Raw genomic sequence first — 22074 nt, 5'->3', positions numbered from 1 at the left:
TATCATGGAGAGGTTGAGCTTCCTCTCCCTTTGGGAAGTTTCTGTTTGTGGAAGGAGAGGGTTTACCCCAGAGATCTCTCCCTGGCACTCCACCTGCTTTTGATTTTGATTCCTGTGGTTCCTCCACACTAGAGCTTCCTGATCTTTGATCCTTCACACGTTGCCATGCTCACCATAGACCTTACTCTGCTTCCAGTTTTTCCCTTGGCTTTGATTCTCAGTCTGTGGGGCCTTGCTGTCTGTGACCTTGGGACTTCCCTCCCAGATACCTCTCTGAGTGCCAGGGATAGCTGTGACAATGTCCCCTTTTCCCTTGCTGCTTTTGACACGTCTCCAACCTCCAACTGGCTGTTAGTAGGCTGCTCCCTGCTGCTTGGCTGGACCGTAGTGAGGTGTGGGAATGGCAAAGTAACCTCATCAGAGCTGGTATTAGGCCCTTCGTTAACTGAGCCATGTCAAGTTCAAGAGCTCCCTGCTGTCTCTCTGAGCATTTGGAGTGCCAGTGTGGCACTGAAGTTGTGTTTCCTTCCTAGGCAAGCGTTTTGCTTCTGGCTCAGCTGACAAAAGTGTGATCATTTGGACTTCAAAGCTGGAAGGAATTCTGAAATACACGTGAGTGATACTCTCACTTCTCTGCCTCTCTGAAGCAGCTTGGCCTCTCTGAAGCAGCTTGGATCTGCACCTGCCCTCCACCTCTGCCTTGAGATTTGAGAGGTGGCTGGCTCAGGTCAGAGAAGATGCTGGAGGGAAGAGGGAAAGAACAGCTCAAGTAGCTGAACCAGACGGGAAAGCAATTAAAGGCATAAAAGAGGGTGGAGAATCTAGAAAACTCTCTGAATGTAGAGAGCTGGCAGAGCACTGGGGAGACTCTGTAGATTGAAATTAAATAGGATATGACTCTGGCCTTGTGTGCTGAACAGAAGTCAGGTAATTCTGATTCAAAGGCTAAACTCAGTGTAAGCTTTGGCACTTTCAGAGTATTTCCCCCTTTTTCTGGCTCTGTTTTTGTGCCACCCCTCTTAAGGGGCACCTTCAAGTGCTGTGTGTGCATGGACTGCCAGGCAGTGTGCTGCTGCAGCACACAGCTGGGTTACAGCTTGGACTGGACCTTTAATTGCATTTCACAAGCCACTGCCTTGCTCTGTTTTAGCTGCTTGTGAGGAAGTGCTGCAGGTCCTGCCCCTCAGAGAATAGCTTAGCCAGGCTGTCACTGGTGCACAGCAATTGCAGAGTGATCTGATGGAATCTAAACTGATCCAGTTGTTTCTGGCATCTGGGAAACCTTTCAGCTGTCTTGCTGGCAGTCAGAGAAGGGGGCGTTTAAGGGTGGAGTACTGAAATGTGATTGTAACTTCCTTGCAGGCACAATGACTCCATCCAGTGTGTATCCTACAACCCCCTCACTCACCAGCTGGCCTCCTGCTCCTCCAGTGACTTCGGTATGTCTTCAGCCCCCCCTTTGCCGTGCCAGCTGTGTGGCTCAGCTAGCTACAGACAGGTGGAGTCAGAGCTCTTTGTGTCCAGGGAAGATGAGATGTGAACTACCCTTGGATAGTGTTTGAACCACTGCAGCTCCACTGGAAGGCTGTGTGCAGTGAGGTCACGTGCAGTGCATTGCTAATTTCTTGCAGACACCCTCTCTGTTATTCAGATGGCTTTTTCCCCCTTTACTGATAAACAATAAGTACTTAAATGTGCTTCTGGCAGTGCATGAGTCTTTGACCCCTCTGAAGCCCCAGCAGAGAACACCAGTCTCACCCCTGGGAAATGCTCCCTTGTAACTGTGGCTTTTTGCTTGCTGTCCCCAAGGCCTGTGGTCTCCTGAGCAGAAGTCAGTGTCTAAGCACAAAGCCAGCAGTAAGATCACTTGCTGCAGGTAAGTAGAAAGGGTTCCCTGTGTCATCTGGGTCACTTCCAGTGCAAATCACTCTCAATCATTGGCAAGCTTAAAGAAAAAAGGGTCCAGAGCAATAGTCAGTGAGCAGAGGCAGCACCCAGCAGTGTAAGGTGGACTGTCCCACCTCCCTCTCCTACTTCCTGCTGCTCTGCCATTCTCCTCATTCAGACACCTCTGTGGTGGTTGTGGTGCTGCTGGAGGAGTCTGACTAACGTTTATTGGAGATGAGATGTTCTTTCTGTGGAGTCTTCTCAAACAGAGCTCCCCTCACCTTCCTTTTAATACAGAGGGCTGTGGGATTGGTTTGGTGCTGTTCAGAACTGAATTCTTTAAGTTTCAGAGAGATCTCCTGATCTTCAGCAAGTGTCTTAGCTTCTCTCTGTCTCTGCTCAGCCCTCTTGTGCAGCAGCAATAAAGTGAGTTTAGGGGAAAAATGCACTTTGTAGCGCTGCTCCCTTCCTGTGCTGGTACTTTCAGCAGGAGACATTCCCAGTGAAGGCAGAGCACATTGATCTGTGCAGAGTCATCCACCTGACTGCAGTGGAAACAAGAGCCAAAGCCCAGGCCCCTGTCGTGCACCAGTGGCTTCCATCAGTGTTCTTAGTGTAGCTGTTGGTGCAGCCTGGTCTACTGCCAGCTCTCTCGTGCCCAAAGTGTCTGTTTCCTAGCACATGTTGAGATGCTCAAACAGATGCTGGCTGTGATGGGTTTGTTTCTGATTTCCCCACGTGTGGTCTGTGCCCATCTCAAAGGCCCTCCCTGTGCTGCCATCAGTGTGGGTTTTGATGCACAAACAAACTGTAGTTTACTGCCCACCTCCCAGAGCTCCCTGCTAGCAGGGGATGCCAGTGCCTGGCTGTCTATGCATGCTGTGCCATGCTCCAGCTGGCTGCTGTGTGTGTTTGGCAGCTGGACCAACGACGGGCAGTACCTGGCGCTGGGCATGCTGAGTGGCGTGGTCAGCATCCGCAACAAGAGCGGTGATGAGAAGGTCAGGATCGAGCGCCCTGGGGGCACTGCAGCCCCCGTGTGGTCCATCTGCTGGAACCCTGCCAGGTAACTCACCTCACCTTGCCCCTGGCCTGCTGAGCCCTGGCCTTGTGGATTGCAGCAAGCCTTGGCTTTTAGCCCTGCTGAGAGAGATGAATGCCACCTGTCTTACTCTTTCTGAGTGATTAGCTACTGGGGTTTGGGCTTTGCTACCAGGCCTTAAGAGAATAGAGAAACTGGGAATGAGTTCCGCTGGGATCATGGAGTCATAGAATCATGAAGAAGAGAAGGCTGGAAGAGACCTTTAAGATCCTTTTTGTTCAGTTCATGGCTAGGGACATTGTTCATCTCTCTTCCTCCTGGGCAAGAAGCTGTGGAGCTGGCTGCTGTGACTTGCACCAAGCTGAACAGACTGTGTCAGGGTAGCAGAGTGAGCAGATCTGAGGCTGAGGCCTCTCCTCACTCTGCTGCTGGGCTCTCCTGAGCAGCTTTCCTCCTCCCTGACTTGCATTGCTGACTGCAGTTCACTTGTGCTCAGTGCATTGACTGGGATGTGCTGGCTTTGTGCAGCTGGAGCTGAGGCCAGAACCAGGCCAGGTGCTTCAGCTGCTGAAGGGACCGCTGACCATAGCCCTGCTTGCAGAGCTTTCTGCAGATGGCCCCTCAAGCCCTGCAGTTCATGAGCTCTCTGCTGTGTCCCATGCTGTCTCCCTCAGTTTTAAGCCTGTTGAGATGTGCTGTGCTGTTGGTGGGGCTTTGCAGAGTGCTGTGACATAGTTGTGCTGCTGGGGGTGTTGCTCTGAGCCATGCAGGACTGAATCCCCTTCCAACTGTTGTTGTTGCCAGAGATGCTCACAATGACATTTTGGCTGTGACAGACTGGGGGCAGAAGCTCTCCTTTTACCATCTCAGTGGCAAACAGGTATGTTGCAGGAGGTGCCCCCAGGAGTGGCAGGCTGTGTGTGACTCTGCTCTGTGTCCTGTGCTGCCACCCCAGTGCTTTACTTGCACATTAAATCTTTTCTGCTTTCCCACACTTTGATGAGGGCCATTTCTTACCCACCCTTTCCTCCAGCTCTTGTTTCCCCTATGTGAGTTGCTTGCATTCTGAGTAGACTGGTTGGGGACCAGAGGGGTTCTCAGGTGTATTTGGGAGCTGCCTTTGGCAGCCTCAGTGCAGTTCTGGGGCAGTGAAGAGCTGTGTGTGGCCAGAGGGTGACAGGAAGGCTGTCAAGTGAGGCCCCTGGTGCCTTGGGAAGGTGTGAGCTGATCCTTCGTGAGTAGTTTATTGGTGAAGTGGCTTTCCCCCTGCAGATTGGGAAGGACAGAGCACTCGGCTTTGACCCTTGCTGTGTCAGCTACTTCAGCAAAGGAGAGTACCTGCTGCTGGGGGGCTCTGACAAGCAGGTCTCCCTCTTCACCAAGGACGGCGTGCGCCTGGGTGCCATTGGCGAGCAGGGCAGCTGGGTCTGGGCCTGCAAAGTGAAGCCAGACTCCAACTATGTGGTGAGCAAGGGCCTTGCTCTGACCTTCTCACAGCTTGTCCTCCGAGCTGGGACGTGAATGTCACACTCAGTGTCACTGTGCAAATGTGGAGAGAAGTTAAAGCAACCAACTCCTCACCCCCCAAAAACCAAACCCAAAGCCACTAACAAAATACAGCCAAATCACACCCCACCTGCTCAGCATGATGGGCTGGGGGCAGATCAGTCAGAGAATGGGGGGGTTGGAAGGAGATCATCCACTCCCACCCCCTGCCAAAGCAGCATCACTTCAGACAGGCCATGCAGGAACACATCCAGATGGGTCTTGAGAGTCTAGAGAAGGAGACTCTACAGCCTCTGGGAGACTCCACAGCCTTTCCTCATTTGCATTGTACCTCTGCTGCTGTTTGAGTGCAAGCAGCCTGTAATTAGAGTCCAGCCAGCAAGCAGGAACAGCCCATAATAATCACATCAACGCTGCATGCTGCCAGCTCTCCCCTCTACGTCCCAGCTAACTGCAACCTTTCTCCTCCTGCCCAGGCAGTGGGGTGCCAGGATGGGACCCTGGCCTTCTACCAGCTTATCTTCAGCACTGTTCATGGGCTGTACAAGGATCGCTATGCCTACAGAGACAGCATGACTGATGTCATTGTGCAGCACCTCATCACTGAGCAAAAAGGTAACCTCAGCCTTGCAGCTGGCCACAGCCTCACTCCTTTCTGCCTTGCTCTGGGGTTTCAGTAGCTTGCAATAAATGCTGCATGTGGCAGGCAGGCCGTGGCCACTCCGACAGCACACCTGAGGAATGCTATGGACAGGAGAAGAGTGCAAGCTAGGCTCCTGGAGGATCAGCTATGACAGGCTTAATGGAAGATATGGGGATTTGAAAGGACATTGGGAGGGGCAGAGGCTTTTAAGATAAGGTTTTAATCTCTGCAAATGAGATAAAATACATCATATCGAGGTGGGGTTTTTTCCTTCAGTTTGCAGCCTCAAGGATTTGTGCTGATTTTGCTTCTTTTTACGGCAGGGAGTCAAAGCATTGCTCTAGGATGTGCTGTTGACAAATAACAGAGGATGATGGATGGGGATGGTGGATTACGTATAGATGCTGAGCAGCAAACTTCTGAGCAGGAATCTGCTTTTCATTTCAGTGGTGCTGAGGAAGATTCAATCTTAATGCATTGCTAAGGTTTGTGATTTCTGTATCCATTATCTTTGGCTTGGCCTAAAGTGTGTTGTTTTTTGTGGTTTTTTTTCTCTGTAGTTAGAATAAAAGGCAGAGAGCTGGTGAAGAAAATTGCCATTTACAAGAACAGATTGGCCATCCAGATGCCAGAGAAGATCTTGGTCTATGAGCTGTACTCCGATGATTCTTCAGACATGTACTACCGAGTGAAGGAAAAGATAGCCAAGAAGTTTGAGTGCAACCTGCTGGTGGTATGCTCAGATCACATCATCTTATGCCAGGTATGTGCCTCAGAGGCTTGGGCTGCACCCAGAGCTGGAGAGAGCTGTTCAAATAGCTGCTAAGAAAAGCTTGTGCCACTTGAGCTGTGATGGTGTTACGCCAGGGTACCAACGTGTAGAGCTGCTGTGTGTGCGATGCTGCCATCCTCCCGCAGCAGCTGTGGCTCTGTGTCACTGCAGCAGCCTCTGGAGTGGATGTGGTGAATGAGCAGAGTCCAGGGAAACCTTTGGGTGGGGGAGAACTCCAGGGAGGGGGCAGGGGGTGGGTTGGTTTGGTTTTTTTCATAGTACATTGAAAGCTTTAAAGAAGAGACCCTGTTGAGCTGACTCAGCACAGCAGGTGCAGGGCCTGTGTTCACCTCCATGCTCTGCCCCTGTGCCTGCAGGAGAAGAGGCTGCAGTGCCTCTCCTTCAGCGGCGTTAAGGAGCGAGAGTGGCTGATGGAGTCCCTTATCCGCTACATCAAGGTCATCGGAGGACCTCCAGGGAGAGAAGGGCTTCTGGTGGGGCTGAAGAATGGCCAGGTAACAGCAGAGTGCTCTGAGTCTCCGTGTGCGAAACCTACTCTGTGCTGGGGTGGGCAGAGCTCAGAAGCAGCATGCTCTCTGATGAGCCAGGCTTTTGTTGGGCAGTCTCAGCTTGTGATGGAAACCTGCTTGGTTCCACCTGAGTGAGAAAACAGAGATACGGTTAACTTTGTCTGAAGTCCAGAAGCTGTTAGGGGCCACCGACAGCAAGGGACTCTTGGTGAGCTGAGAGAGAGTTTGTCTGTGATGAGGCTTGGTGTGGTTCTCTTGTCTTGGTGAGCCCTCATGGATGGTCAGAGTGGACATGGCTGGCTGGCCCACAAGCTGAAGTCTACAGCTGGAGCCCAGAGGTGTTGGTACAGAGAGGAACTTGAGGTCCTTTGTGCCTCCTGCAGCTGTGCCATACATTGCTGCAGTGCATTCATGGAATTGTTTGTCTAGTGGAGCACTGGCAGTCCAGGATGTGCAGCATACAGGTGTTTGGTAAGCTTGCAACCTAGAGCGTGCTGGGGAGGCTACTAACATGTCCTTGCCTATGGCAGGAGGGCAGAACTGGCTGATCCATTAGGCCCCTTCCAACCCAAACCATTCTGTGACTATGAAAGGAGTCTTCAGGAGAGAGCTTAGACTGAAAGCGTTTCCCTGGTTTTACTGCCTGGTGTCTCTGAAGCAGGCTGCAGTTGCACCCATCAAAGAGCATTCAAGGCTGCAGCTGCTGTTCTTGGTCTGAGAAACAGGGGTGGCCTGACTGTGGTTTCCACCATGCCCAGATCCTGAAGATCTTTGTAGACAACGCCTTGGCCATCGTGCTGCTGAAGCAAGCCACAGCTGTGCGCTGCCTGGACATGAGTGCGTCCCGCAGCAAGCTGGCAGTGGTGGATGAGAACGACACCTGCCTGGTCTATGACATCCACACCAAAGAGCTGCTCTTCCAGGTCAGCTTCCATGTGCTGTGCTTGCTTTACTTAAACAGGAAGGAGGGCATAGGAAGTGGTCTGGATTCAGAGAGCTGTCATTTAAGCCATCGATCACATTGGTAGCATTTGACTCCCCATTCCTCCCCAGACTACCTTCCTAGAGATAGTTAGGAGTTTGGAACCAGGAGCTGCATGTGAGCAACAGCTGACTGAAGAGCACTTCAACACATGACCTTTCCAGTTTAATTTAGAGCTCTGTCCTGCTTCCTTTGAAGCGTTACAATTAATGAGCCTTTTGGCTTTGTCATCACTGCCAAACTGCTTTGTTCCTCACATATTCCCTGAGTGTAAAATGAGTAATGATCATCCTCTCCTCCCTGGAGTTCAGCAGCCACTCCAAGAGTTCTCCTGTTAACATTGATGGAATGTTTGCAGAGAGCCCTGGAGAGAAAGTAGCAAGTGCCACAGAGAAAGGGTCTGTAGCCTGAAGTTTGTACCAGGCAGCAGAACCAGCAGCTCAGTGTGCTGTGTGTTGTGGTGCATGCTAAGTAATGTTCTGGAGCTTGATGGTCCAGGTCAGCAGTAAAACACAAGCTGTTCATTGCAGTGTCAGTCTGGGCAGCAGTGTGCTGGGCTTTAGGTTATCCCAAGCGCATACAGTGAGGGTGTGTGTGCTGTAGCAGGTCAGACCTAGCCGCAGGCTGCCTGCTCCATGAGAGCTGTGCTGGCATCTGTTGTGATCATTGTTCCTTGTGCTCCTCAGGAGCCCAATGCCAACAGCGTGGCGTGGAACACGCAGTGTGAGGACATGCTTTGCTTTTCTGGAGGGGGTTACCTCAATATCAAAGCCAGCAACTTCCCTGTCCATCAGCAGAAGCTTCAAGGCTTTGTTGTGGGTTACAACGGCTCCAAGATTTTCTGTCTTCATGTTTTCTCCATGTCAGCTGTTGAAGTCCCACAGGTAATCCTTTAATCTCATTAAGTGGTGCTTTACATTTCACAAGCAGTGTTTGAGGAGGGAAGAGGCTTTGCTGAGATTTACCCCCCTTCCACTACCAAAACCATTGCACTTCACACTCTCTTCAGCATCCTTGCAGTTCTACTGCATGGTCTGTTTAATTAAGCTAACTCCCTTCTTGCTGCTGCTGATTGTTCTTGATTCTCCCTCAATTTGCAGATGCACACAACCTCGAAGCAAAGCTGAAGATCTGTGCCTGTGCCTCTGCCTGTGTTTTTACTGTCCTTTCCCTCTGTCCCTCTTGCCAAGCTGTAATTTCATTTCTTTTGTCAGTACATCAAAACTGTTACTGCTGCTTCATCTAGAAGTGTTTAGCCAATATTTAAGCTGTGTATTTCAATCTGGATGTGTAGTACATCTAAATTTAGAGAGTGTCTTCCACAAAATGCTATTTTCTGACTTGGGAAGCAATGGAGGAGTCTAAAACTGTGCAAGAAAGGAAACAAAAAAAGAAAAGGAAAGAGAAAAAGAAAATACTCTGACTTGAGCACCCAGGTGTGGGCAGGATTAGAAGCTGAGGATCAGTGAAGAAGGCTGTGCTGGTTTGAGGCCAGACAGATCCTCTCTTGCCCCGAAAGGGACAAAAGAACGACACACACAAACGGATTGGAGAGTGATGGAAAGTTTAAATGGAAAAGCAATTGGTGAAGCTACAGAGAACTACAAACTACAAAGCATAGTGGAAAAGAACATACTAAAGCATACAGAACCCCTCACAGAATTCCCAAAAGCTTCCCAATCCTCCCTTCCTCCCACCTGAGGGTCTACCCAAACCCCCAGGGCTCTTTCTTCCCCCTCCCACTGCTAGGCAAGTCTCAGGCTGGCCAGGTCTGAGATTGCCCCCCCCCTCCATTCTCCTCCTGGCATTAGGCCTAGACAGGCCTAAGAGGCCTTGAGGATGCTCCCCCGGCATTACCCGATAAGAGAGGACATCTCCCATGGGAGCAGAGAGGGAAGAAATAGGAAGAGAATGACTCTGCAGATGGCTTTATAGGGCGCAGGATTTATGGGTAGAAATACGCCATTTCCTGTGTCCACTCCTATTGGCAGGGCACCCAGGACACCAGAGGTGTATCTCATGCAGCAGTGGCAGGGGGCACCCAGCCCAAACTGCCACAAAGGCCAGAGTGCCTTTGGTGCTAAAGGATGCCTGTTGTAGGCCCCTCTCTGCTCCTTGGAAGTGTTGTGGAGATCCATAGTTGGGCTGTGGGCTGTCCGAAATGGTGGATAGCTGTGAACTTGAACAGGCCTAGCCTACAGCTCATGGCATGCTGGAGGCACCAATGTGTTACAGCATTCTTGTGATGTGTCACAGAGGCAGCTTTTACAAAGCCACCTTTCTAGAGGGGGAGTACTAAAAGTTCTACCATTTTCAGAAAAATAACCCAGAAATCAGTCTGCACAAAGTCTTTGGTTGCAGCCCCAGAGTTCCAGGAAGTCTGGCTGCAGTGCTCCCCATTAGCCCAAAGGGTTCAAGCTCTAGCTGCAGACGTTGAGCCTCAGCCTGTGCCAGCCTGCAGCTGGTGGTTTCTCTCTTGAATTCCCTTCTAAGGCCAGTCCTTGAGGTCAGTGGGTTTGGGGCTTAATAGTCACAGTTGTGGTAAAACAGCTTTGTCATCAGGGTTTGCACAGAGGGGTTACTTCCTCTTGTGTCTGAGTCTCTCCAGGGATGCCTCACCAGGTTGTGCTGCCACTGCTCCTGGCCTCTGAGACCAAGCTGTCCCCTCCTTTGTGCTCGGAGCCCCAGCTCCCATTAGCTTGCTGTACCTAATGTTTAGGACCTGCAGTGCTCAGAGAATTCACATTCTTAACATTCCTGATGCACCAGGGACTGAGGAGTCTGAGGTAGATGAGTCTGGAGTAGAATTCACCGAAGATACAAAGAGCTTACATCTCCTCTCTGTGGAGTTTGCCATGGCTGTGATGAGGTTTTTCTGTTCCCCAGTGTCTGGGAAGGGTTTCACTGATGTCTCTCACCCTTGCACCTCCTAACGTGTGTTTCCCACTGGCCCTCCCCAGTCTGCCCCCATGTATCAGTACCTGGAGCGGAAGATGTTCCCAGAAGCTTACCAGATTGCCTGTCTGGGAGTCACTGATGCTGACTGGAGAGAGCTGGCCATGGAAGCCTTGGAGGGGCTGGAGTTTGAGACTGCTAAAAAGGTAAAGCTCGAGTTGTGTTTGCTGAATGTCTGGCTCCTGGTTGGAATACTAAGCAGTGTTCCTGGGTGCCCATCCTGCTTGTCTGTTACTGCACAGCCCAGAGGTGCTGCTTCGTTACAGACGCAGGCTGCTGAGCTGCGGTGTTAAACTGCAGTCTCCTTTATCTCTCCGGATGAATGCCACCTCCTCAGCCCGAGTGTTAAAAGCAGGAAATTATTTCTTTCATCTGCTGCAAAAGGCGCTAATGAGTCAGAGGGGAGTGGGAGCAGGAGGGGACCCTTCGGTGCTGCCGACACCGGGTGGCAGCAGAGAACGCAATGCTGACTGCCTTCCCCCTAACCCAGAGCTCCAGACTTCTCCCCCCCCGAGTGTTTAATGTGACCTCAGTTCAGCGCAGGTTTCATGCCTTCCTGCCTGCGCACGAACGCTCTTTGGAGGTAGCCGTGTTGGGGCATCGTGGTTGCAGCTCATTGAGGGTGCTCTGTAAATGGGCATGTCCTGAAGAACTAAGTTTTCTGCAGCATGAAATACTTCCTCTTCTGTCACCACCTTTTCTCAACTGGAAGAGGGTGAAGTGAGTTCAGTGTCATGAATATTGTATGAAAGGCAAAACATGCTAAAAATACCCAGGGACTGGCCTGTAGTGACAGACCTCTTCTGATAACAGAGTTTTAAAGGAAATTAAAGGCTTTATTTTGCTTTTTGCCTTAAGTGGAGGCATCAGAATAATTCCAGTTTCATGGAGGGCTTTATGCAGATAGATGTTCTTAACAAGAAGTTTTCAGTGCCTCCTTGGAATTTGAAAGTGGTGCCCTCTTGGAATTAGAGCGGATTAAGCTGAACAAAAGCAGCTTCTTGACATTAAAGGCTCTGGTAGTGCCTAGGCCCATCTGCTGTGAGCAGAGTACTCTGTGCCCTTTGAAGCATTACTTTGGTTAGAAGCCTTGAACATTCAGGCTAAAGAGTTAAATTCCTGGCTTTTGAAGAATGTCAAGAAGTGCTAAGCTGCTGCAACTCAAACGTGACCGTACCACTGGAGACCCTGGCTTGCACATTTAGATCCCTTTGTAAAGGCACTGCCTTGCCCTGAGCTGTTCTTGCTCATATGAGGATGGGAGAGCTGTAAGGCAGCCAGAGCAGAGGTCTACAATGTTTGAAGGGTCATTTTGTGTTTCCTGGGGGGCTGCTGCTGATGTTCAGGGGTGAGCATTGTAGACTGCACCTTGTCCTGCCGCAGTCATGGGCAGAGCCCAGGGGTCAGGGACTGCAGGAATCCTCTGGCCTGCTCACAAGGCAGCAGCCTGCTTTGTGCTTCACAATGTGCTGCTTTTCCTGGTTTTTCAAGTAAATTCCTTTATCCTTTTTGTCTTTCCAACAGGCATTTACCAGGGTCCGAGACCTGCGCTATTTAGAGCTGATCAGCAGCATAGAGGTGAGAGTGCCCAGCTGTGCCCCTTCCTGCTGCCCCAGAACCAGGGTGCTCTGGGGAGACTGTGCTCAGAGTGCTGCAGAGTGCTGGACAGGTGTTCAGAGTGAAAATCCTGATCAGCAAGGCTGACAAATTCCAGCATGTGACTGAAGCTTCACAGGGATAAAAAGGGATGTGTGGGACACTGAGAGCTGCTGAAGCAAAATGTGCAATACTCAGTGAATGGTTGGGAGAGCAGCACTGTGCTGGCAGAGCTTAGGACAGAGTGCTTCATAAACATGAGTCAATTAAGCCTTTCCTTACCCCCTGGAGATAGGTAATTACTATTATCTCCTCCTTGCAGGGCCAGAAACAGGCCCAGAGAAATAAAATTACAAACTCAAGGTCTCCTGACAAGTCTGTGACAACTGGAAATAGAATTTGGGCTCACTCACTCCAGTACTGTGCGCTAATCGCTGGTTCTTATTCTTCACACTTCTTGATAGAAAAGAGATGGTACCAGCCTTGTCCTGCAGGGTGTGTGTGGCAGTGCTTGCCCTAGAGATCTGTGGTGAGAGGGCAAGTGCTCCTTCTCAGGCTCATTAGATTTACACTTTCCCTGGAAGAATACATCCCATGCCTTCCACTTCTGCACAGCTGTCCTGGTTCTGCCAAAATACCAGCTGGTTGTAGTTAACTTTTCGTGTCTGACATGGGACAGAGGTCTGTGTTGGGAGCCCCTCTGCTTTTCCCTTTGCCTTTATAGGGTAGGCAGGGAGATGAGAGGATTCTCTGACCACTAGTAACCTCTTGTTCGTACCTGCTTCTCCAGGTCTGCCTCTGGTGAGGATGCCCTGGAATTGCCATGCTCCATTCTGCTCAGTGAGAAAGGTTTCCTTTGGCAATAGGCATCAGCTTCCTTTCAGGCTTCCTGACAGTGCTGCTGCAGAGCTTTGCACCACTGCCTCTTGCTCATGGTGTGTTGGGTACAAGCAGGGAGACATGAGCCATTAAGGGGATGGCTTCCTCTCAGGAAGGACGCTTTCTTTTCTAATTGCTGCAGCAGGAAACACAACTGCCAGAGCTCTGTGAAGTCTTTAAAAGCTGCTGCAAACATTCCTGTGATGATGATTCTTGTGACCAGGTGTCCAACGGGAGCTTGCAGCAGCAGTGCAGTGTCAGCCTGGGCCGTCAGTGTGACCAGGAGCGGTGGCCTGGAGCTACTTTGGCAGCAGGGAACTGAGTTTGTTTGCTCTTCTCTCATGCAGTTTTCTTTATATTCAGTGCACATCTCTGTTTCCATGTGGGGAGGGCTAACAGCAGGAACAGTTTCATGTGGAGCAGGGCAGCAGTGTGTTCCCACACACATTAACCATGCACACAGACACACGTGTGTGTAACACTGACCCCTGGAAGTCCTTTCACCCCTGTGGCTCTGATGGATGTGGAGGGTTTCTCCATGGCACTGCTCACACCTTGCCTTGGTGGCGCCTTCCCCACAGTCCCTGAGCAGTGTGGATGTGCAGGAGAGCATGTTGTTCTGGAGCTCTGCCTGCCTCAGGCAACAGCCCCTGCAGCTGGGGACAGGGCTGGTGGCATTGGGCTTTATGCAGAGGCAGGTGGAGGTGCTCTATGAATCTGCTTGTTGCTAGCAGTGGTTTCCCTGCTTGCCATCCCACATAGGTGTTGGTAATTCAGCCAGATGATGTGTTGGTGAGTTTTGGGCAGGAGGTGAGCCTGCCAGAGGCCTCCCTAATGACAGTGCCTGTTCGGTTCCCTGTGTGAGAGCAAGGGAGGGCAATTTTCATCACTTTGTGTAGTGACATTTAATTTTGTTCTTCCTAATTTTAATTAAGAAGAGATTTAGTCCCTCAATTACAAATTCACCAGGACTGTAGGAGAGGCATAATTATGATATCCTCTTGCAGGCTTTCATTAACTGGTAGAGTCAAAGCCTGAGAATCCAGTTCTGCAGTGGCTGTTTCTCACCTGGGTCCTGATCATCCAGAGTATTTCCCGCATCTCTCTTTTGGTTTTGTTTCCAGGAGAGGAAGAAGCACGGAGAAGACAACAATGAGCTGTTCCTAGCAGAGTTTTATGCCTACCAGGGCAAGTTCCAGGAGGCAGCAAAACTGTACAAGAGGAGTGGGCAGGAGAGGTTGGCCCTGGAGATGTACTCAGACCTGCGCATGTTCGACTATGCGAAGGTAGCAGCTTGCAGCAGCAGGCACCTGCCTGTCACTGCTCCCAAAGCATGGTCCTGCAAAAGCACTGGGGGAGAAGCAGGCTTGGAATTCCAGCTTCATTTTCCCTGCTCAGTGGTTGGAGGTCCTTTGGCTATAAGGGGCATCATGGCTCCCATCAGTGTCTGGCTGGAATGGAGGCTGTTTCCTTCAGGGCCTGCTGCTCAGACAGCAGCTTCTGCTTCCTGTGCTCTCAGATGTGTCCATGGCACTGTGTGGGACACCCCCAAAGGTGACTCTCTTCTTGTTTAAAAACTGAAAATTCCCTTTTTATGGCTCTTTCTTGCCCATGGTCTCACTTGAGAGCCTTTCATTTTGCTCTTACAAAGGTAATTATGCAGCACATGGCAGAGTGGAGGTGAGAGCAGCAGGTATTACTGCTGCATTGCAATGAAGCTCTTGCCTTGGAGAGTCTGGTCTTAAACAGGTGGCAGTTCTGTGTTCAGGGACTCCAAATGTCTCATCATGTGCTTGATCACCTCCTGCACAATGCATTAACCTGGCTTGGTGCTTCTCATGGAGGATGTGCTGCAGGGGTCCCATGTGCCTGGGCTTTGTTATTTTCTCAGGCTCTGTCTGCATGCAGAGATGACCTGAACATGGTTTTACAGGAGATGGTTTTCTGTGGTGATAAGAAAGCATTACTTGACTTTTAAGTCTTTATGGTGTTTCCTTATCAAAATCCCCAAGAATGCCTGTGCTGTTCAGCTTCATTCACCACTCAGCACAGGACCAGCCTTTGCCATGCCATGCACAGAAATTCCACAAACTCTGCTACAGAAAGAGCTTTTTCTTCCAAGAGCTTAATATAACTACTTTGGGGCTTTGCTATTGTAAGTCTGACTTCCCTTGTTTTTGGCTGATGAGTCTTTGTTAGCTTCAGTGTTTTGGCTCCTCTTGAACATGAATGTAATTCACAGATGAACATTTTCCCATCAGCCTTTGTAGGGATCTTTTAATTCTTGGCTGCAGCCATGGCTATGTTTAACTAGCAGAGGGCAAAAGGTCCTTCAGAGACACTCCAGGCAGGGGAGATTCAAGGTATATGAAGGAGGCTTCCTGTTGGGTACTGTAGAGAAGAATACGGACCCCCCCCTGCTAGTTTGCCAGGGAAGAAGGTGGACTGGGGGTGGATTTGTGGGTGTTGTTTCAGTGCTGTCAGAGTTCTGCAAAGGGACCCTTACAGAGTCTGACTTCTTGTGCTCAACTGTGATTGGCCCTGGCTAGCAAGGCCAGGCTGGAGGCTGAGGTCAGGAGGCCTTTGATGTCTGGTCACAGGTTTGTTTTCATGGGGCTGGATCGCTGAGGGCTCACAGGACACTTTTTATGCTGGGAAAGAATGAGTTTTGGACTTGAGGTTTGCTTGTGTGACCTAAGCTGGGAAACCAGTTGAGCCAAAGATGTTGTTTGGTTTCTCTTACTCAGGGATTGTCAGGACATCTGTGCAGAGTTACTCAGGGCTGGGTGGCAGCAGGGATGCTGGAGCTGGCAGAGCTGGACTGTGCAGTTCTCCACCTGTCAACTGCCTGCGGCAGGGAAGCTGCTGAGGTGTAGGAGTGGAACAGATCTGGTGTGTGTGTGCTTTTGTGGGTGATTTTTGGCCTGTTTGTTGTTTTATTAAACCTCAGTCAGAATTTATCAGTAATACAGAGGATAAGGTAATTTTCCACTCTCACCTTGCCACTTCTCTGTTCCCATTTTTCATTTGATGGAAGCTGTTTTAATGGCCAGGAGTGTGTCCTGTTAACAGACAAAACTGTCCCTAATCCATCTTCTGCTGCTGGAGTATTCTCCTCCTTTCTTCTCCTTCCCTGGCACAAGATGTCAGCAGATGTGAACTGTATGGTGCCAGGGCTTTGGTTCTGGCAGAAGCAGCTGAACAAACCACTAGGAACATCTCCAGCCCAGCATCCAGGTTTGATGCTGGCATTCCTTGCAGAAGTCCAGGCAGCAGTTCAGAGCCTCTCTCACTTTTGAGCAGCTTCCCAAAGCACTTCTCTGCTCTATTGTCATGCACTTACTGTTCTCTGCAGGAGACAGAATTTCAGCCCTTAGCTGATTTGTGGCTGGGCATCCTGGTGCTAAGCTGTGATTGAGTGGGCATAACATGGCTAGCTGGGTCACTGCACAGAGTGAGGCTGTACCTGCTTGGCCTGCAAAAGAAAATATGACACTTGGAATTCGTCTGCTACAGCTCTTGAGATCAGCTTCCTGTTTTGGAAGAGCTGTTCCTGAAAAGCAGAGGTCAGAATGTGTCCCCTCTACACAGGCTCAGCACAGGCCAGGCTTGCCAGGATCAAGGGGCATCTGTTTGTTACCTCTGAGACATTGCTGCCATCCTTCTCTTGGCCTTCACACCATCCCACTTTTTTTGTTTTTATTAAATCTTTTAATTGTAAACTACCTAACTGGCAGAATTGCCATTGCTGCCTGCCACCCCTGTGCCCTGGAGAGCTGCTGAGGCCTCTGGGAGCAGGTCGCTCTGTGTGCAGCATTCCTTTCCTTAGGAGCTTCATTACAAAAGCCTTCATCTGCTCCAGCACCCGGGCTGCAGCAGTGTCTGTGAGCAGAAGCTAATGCACATGTCTGTTGCACCCTGTTGCAGGATTTTCTGGGGTCTGGAGACCCCAAAGGCACCAAGATGCTGATCAAAAAGCAAGCAGAGTGGGCCAAGAACATCAAGGAGCCAAAGGCGGCGGTGGAGATGTACCTGTCTGCGGGGGAGCACATGAAGGCCATCGAGATCAGCGGGGACCACGGCTGGGTCGATCTGTGGGTTGGGTTGCACTCACAGCAGAGGCTGGGAACTTGGAGCAACTGTTAGGAGCTCTGCACGTTTTCCAGCCAAGGCTAAGCTGGGGGCCAGGTGCCTTTGTTTGCATCAGATTGGTATTGGAAGCACAATTCAAAGTGCTTCCAAAGTTAGATGTTTGGAGGGTAGGGACAGAAAGCTGTTAGGAAAACAAATGGCTTGAGCAGGCAGGGGTTCAGCTGTAGTGTGAGAGGCTCCTGAAATATGCATGGCCTGAGCTCCCGGAGCCAGCCCCAGCAGCGTGGGGGTGCAATAGCCTGCACCTGCTGCTGTGAGCTGTAAGGGTAATCACCTGGGGGGCAGAGCAGGCAACTGGAGCACAGCATCCCTGGCAATTCCAGGGTTGCTCCTGCCCCTGGTTAGGTCCTGCTGGGTGTGCAGTAGGTGACACTGTGAGTGGTTTGAAGTGCCCCTGGATCCCAGGCAGGTCACTCAGCCTTCCCTTGCCTTGGTTTTGCTGACTCAGGCAGGTCAGGTTTTGCTGTGTGGCAGAGGGGGTGACATTTCTTTGGGAGTCATTTGTCGGGTTCAGGGGTGAGGAAGTGTGTACTGTGTCACTCAGCAGGACCTACTCCCTCCCTCCCTCCCTCCATCCTTATGGCTCTGCAAAGAGCCTGGGTATGGAGCTGCACTGTGAGAGAAGACTGAAGGAGGGGGTGCAGAGCTGGGACAAGGAAAGGAAAAGACTTTTGCTGAGAAGTGGCTGGTGTGGGTGGGGCTTTTTGTGATAGTTGTTCAGGGGAGTTGCTGCAGGGGTGAAAAGGCAAAGCAGCTCTCATCTGACACCCAGCTGCTCTCTGCTCCCACAGGCTGGTGGACATCGCACGGCAGCTGGACAGGGCAGAGCGGGAGCCCCTGGTCAGGTGTGCTCTCTACTTGGAGCAGCTGGCTCAGCCTGGCTATGCAGCAGAGACCTACCTGAAGGTCGGTGACCTGCAAGCTTTGGTCCGGCTGCAGGTGCGGATGCATCGCTGGGAAGAAGTAAGTTTGGGCTCACCCCTGGGTTCCAGCCAGCACCTGCGGCCCTGCTGCAAGGCAGGGAGGCACAGCTCTGACTGCCCCCACTGCAGCCTGGGCTCAGAGCATTCCAGTCAGATCCCTGTGCTCAGGGATCTGACCCAGGGTTGGGTTGGTGCTGCCTTTGCGTTTATTGTTCTGTTTTCTGTTAGCTTCCTGGCCAAATGTTTCTTGCTCTTAATTCTAAGCACCTTTTTTGCCTGCTAAGTTAGTTTCCCACTTGCCTTGGTAATCCAGGGGATGCTGCTAGCCCACTGGAAAGCATAAGCAGTAATTCTGCCATGGGCAATGCTCTTTGGAGCTCCTCACACATCACCCTGATCTGATGAATGTGTGCTGGGTTAGTGTGGACCCCACTCTGTAACTGGGTAAAGTTCTGACCTCACTGGACTAGCCCATAAAAGCATGGCCCTGCTAGTGCCATCCACATCACCCTCGGGGCCCTCATGCATTCTGCTCTCATTTCTTCACCTGCAGTTGTTGACAGGAGCAGTTTCCTAAGGAAATGTTCTCAAAATGCTGCTAGAATTGGCAAATCCTCTGCCCCAGTTTTGTGGGAGCTTTGGAGAATGGCAGGCTTGGTCCTTTGTGAGTTTAGTAAGTGCCTCCAAACTGCATTCCCAGCATTACTTCTTTCCTTCAGAAGATGCATTCAGTTAAAATAAAGGTATTTGTTGTCCCTTGCTGTGAAATCTGCTGCATTTCCTAGCTGATCACTCTCAGGTTTGCCTGGCTCAGTAACCAGGCTGCTGCTGTGCTTTAGTTGTTGATTGCTTTTTATTTCAAAGTACATCAGGTTCCTACTGGAGCAAATCTGGATTACACTGCCCATTCCCTCTGTGCATTATCATTGTGAGTTCACTTTGAGCTCAAGGTTTGGTACCATGGAACATTCTAAAACCTTTAACTGTTTAAACCATGCGGTATTCTAAAAATGAAATTTTTCTTTACCTCAGGCATTTGCTTTGAGTGAAAAGTATCCAGAATTCAAAGATGATGTCTATGTGCCATATGCTCAGTGGCTAGCAGAGAATGATAGGTTTGAAGAAGCCCAAAAAGGTAAGAATGTCACCAACAGACCACTGGCCACTCAGAGTTCACTCCTGCAGGGCAGAATGTTCAGTCTCTGCCCTGGAGACCTGGGTTTGGACAAACAAAATCCTCCTGTTTCTCTAAGAGTTCTGATGTGTTTTGCTAGGCCTATAAAAGCAGCTCTCAATAGAGCTGTCTGCCTCCCAGCCTGGGGACAGGCCTCACAGTGTAGCTCAGGAGCTGTTCCGGGGACAAAGAGGTGCTGAAGCAAGCCCCAGGTGGAGCCAGCAGGTTTTCAGTAGTTGCTGTTCAGAGGTGCAGCTCCATGTGAGTGGTGCAGCTGCTGTCTCCAGACCACTCAGCTCTGAGGGTACAGCTGCTTTGGCTCACAAGGGCCAAGCCAGGGCACGTGCCAGCCACCAGCTGTCTGCACACAACCAGTCTGTGTCTCTCCACTCCAGACCCTGGAGCTTCTGGGTTAGGGCAGCTTGGTGGTTTGCAGGTAGAGCTCTGTGCATACAGCTAGGCTGTCCCCGGTCTGTTCCACAGAGCTCTGTGCTGCTGTGCCTCAGCAAACTCCCCAGAGCTGGGTGAGCTGCAGACCATTGTGCAGCTCTGTGAGAGCTTGGATATAGCCAGGCTGGTCGAGTCAGGAGGCAGCTGTGCCACGGGGCTGAGTTTCTCCCCCCATACAAGGGCTGCGTTTGCACAGTGTGTGTGTAAAGTAAGGTCCTGCTTTCACACCTGGTATGCTGAGCATCAGGAGTGCTGTTAGCATCTGCCATTAGCAGATGACAGGAGGAGGCAGGCAGTGCTGTCCTCTCCAAGTCCCTCAGCACTAACGTCGAGCACTAATTTACTGTAGTTTCGAGTGAAGCTGTGATTGGCAATGCTCGGAGATTGCCCTGTTTGCAGGGTGATCTAATCATCACAGCACTTCTGCTCTTTGCTCTCTTCAAAAAACAGGCAGGCAGTGTTGCTCAAGATCTATGAGCTCAAGAGCTGCTGAGTGCAAAAGCCACAAAATACCTACAGATGCTTCTCATGTTCCATTAGTGCTGCCGCTTTCAGGGAGCGAATACCAGCGCTTAATCCTTTCCATCCTGCTGCACAGGCGGTTTGATACTGGCTGAATGGATTGCTCTTAATTTAAAAACATTAATTTCAGTTAATTGATATAATCATGCTGTAAAATCCTCTTTGTCTTGGCCCTTGCAGCCTTCCACAAGGCTGGCAGGCAGAGCGAGGCCGTGCGGGTGCTGGAGCAGCTGACGCACAACGCGGTGCTCGAGAGCCGCTTCAGCGACGCAGCCTACTACTACTGGGTGCTGTCCATGCAGTGCCTAGAGATAGCCCGAGGTGAGGAGCTGGCAGGGACCTGCTGCTTGACCCTCCTGCATGCAGCTAGACAGGCACTGGGTTGTGCTGGCATCGCTGCAGCCACCCCACAGGCCTTGTCAGTGCTGTGCAGGACTCTGGCTTGTGCTGGTTCTGTCCTCCCCTGGTTTTCCTATGTGCTTGTTTTAGACAAGTAAGCAAACAAGCAGCATCAGCACGCACAGACCTCCCTTGGGAGGCTGACTGGAGTTACAGTCCTGTGCCCCAGGACCATATGTCCTCAGCACACGCTGGCTGGGGAAGCAGCTAGAGGGTTAATATCCTGCTAAATAAAAGATGGTCGTGGAGTGTAAACTGCAGCTGGGGTTTGAACAGGGTTTGCAGAGGAAGTTGACAAAGTTTTACCTCTGTGGACACAAATAATCATTGTCACCTTGCCATCTGAGGGGCTGCACTGGGAGAGAGCTGGAGCTGGCAGTGAGTAGGTGTAGTTCACAGCTAACAAATGCAAAGTGTTGGTGAAGAGGCCCTTGGCTGCTGCTGTCCTCTGCCCAGCTACTGCATTGCCCCTCAGCTGCTTTGGGGAGGTGCGGATTCCTCCAGATGCCTTAGCAATGTAAAATCAAGTGTCTTAATTGCTGAGCTCTGGGGTTATGGGTGAGGTTTCCAGTGGTGCACATCTCCTGCTTTCTACCTTTACCTGAGCTATAGCTTCTAGCTCTGTTCAAACCATTGCCTCAACTGCTTGGTGTTTTGCCAGGCTTGCTTTAGACCAGAAACTTGCTCGTAGAACTGGTAAGTCTGTGCAAGGTGTGGTCTGCAGAGGTGGATGGAGCACAGTTAAACTGCTGCACACCTCTTTAGGAAGTGCTGGGGCTGAAATCCACAGTATGCTGTTTCCTTCCAGCTGAGTCTCACAGCCTCCTCTTGGAGACTGACCCCAATGCTTTGCCTCCCACAGAGAATGAGGAGCAGAAGGCTGAAATGTTGCAGAAGTTCCATCACTTCCAGCACCTGGCAGAAGTTTACCATGTCTACCACTCCATACAGAGATACACTGTAAGGACTCACTGTGGAACCTGTGTTTGTGCTTCCTGAGCTTTTTTCCTTGGGAAATAACTGGGAATAATTAATGACTCTGCAGGCAATTAACTCTTGAGTGCAGATTAGTGATACTGTGCAGCAATTGCATTTATTTCTTTGCCTTCTGCTGTCTCAGTTCCCAAAGCTGCAGTGCAGTGCCAGCAGGTCTGTTTTTACCTCTGTGGGTGGCAGACGTGAGGATGAGTCGCCACCCCCAGCAATTCCTGCTTGTTCTGTTGGTTTGGCTCCACAGTGCCCTGAGCCTCTGCTCCTGCACAGTCTACTTTTGGCTTTTGCTTTAACAGGGGAAAACAAGGCTGGGCAGAAGCACCCTGGCTAAGGGATTCCCTTGGTGTGGTTTGTGTGTCACCTACTCCAGGGTGGAAAACAGTCACAAGTGAGAGGCTCCTGCTGCAGTGGCAGTAATGTTGTCACCACTGCCAGTGAAAATATCTTTTGTAAGACGTCTGAGAACCCTGATCTGTGTTCTTGCCCCACAGAAGCCTCCATGCTGGTCAGACCACTTAGGTCTTAACATGCTGGAGCCCCTTCAGAGGTGCTGTCCAGTCTGCCCCTATTAGAAATGGCCTGTTGGAGACTGCTTCAGCTACAAGGATCCCTTCCTCTCTCTTTCTGCATGTGGCAGGCATGAGCTCTGGTGATAAAGACATGCAAAAT

The 22074-nt window shown here is 50.8% G+C and overlaps 1 protein-coding gene across 4 annotated transcripts in view; it reads left to right on the top strand.

Annotated features, from left to right (window-relative positions):
* IFT122 (intraflagellar transport 122) overlaps nt 1-22074 on the top strand; it is a 29940-nt gene that overhangs the window by 1916 nt on the left and 5950 nt on the right. Inside the window, exons 4-22 of one of the 4 annotated variants that reach the window (XM_054387535.1) lie at nt 534-612; nt 1363-1439; nt 1810-1876; nt 2807-2953; nt 3734-3809; nt 4202-4393; nt 4912-5050; nt 5639-5841; nt 6228-6365; nt 7139-7303; nt 8049-8246; nt 10323-10463; nt 11842-11895; nt 13917-14078; nt 16720-16886; nt 17736-17907; nt 18900-19002; nt 20194-20334; nt 21275-21372. In XM_054387535.1, the coding sequence (XP_054243510.1) occupies nt 534-612; nt 1363-1439; nt 1810-1876; nt 2807-2953; nt 3734-3809; nt 4202-4393; nt 4912-5050; nt 5639-5841; nt 6228-6365; nt 7139-7303; nt 8049-8246; nt 10323-10463; nt 11842-11895; nt 13917-14078; nt 16720-16886; nt 17736-17907; nt 18900-19002; nt 20194-20334; nt 21275-21372 (2519 nt within the window). The remainder of the gene's footprint in view (nt 1-533; nt 613-1362; nt 1440-1809; nt 1877-2806; nt 2954-3733; nt 3810-4201; nt 4394-4911; nt 5051-5638; nt 5842-6227; nt 6366-7138; nt 7304-8048; nt 8247-10322; nt 10464-11841; nt 11896-13916; nt 14079-16719; nt 16887-17735; nt 17908-18899; nt 19003-20193; nt 20335-21274; nt 21373-22074) is intronic. The other 3 variants (XM_054387536.1, XM_054387537.1, XM_054387539.1) reach the window with 3 other exon arrangements.

Source organism: Indicator indicator, chromosome 15, assembly GCF_027791375.1.
Source record: "Indicator indicator isolate 239-I01 chromosome 15, UM_Iind_1.1, whole genome shotgun sequence".
Taxonomy (NCBI): Eukaryota; Metazoa; Chordata; class Aves; order Piciformes; family Indicatoridae; genus Indicator; species Indicator indicator.
The sequence above is the reverse complement of the archived record's forward strand: the minus strand, read 5'-3'. Positions and strand labels throughout refer to the sequence as shown.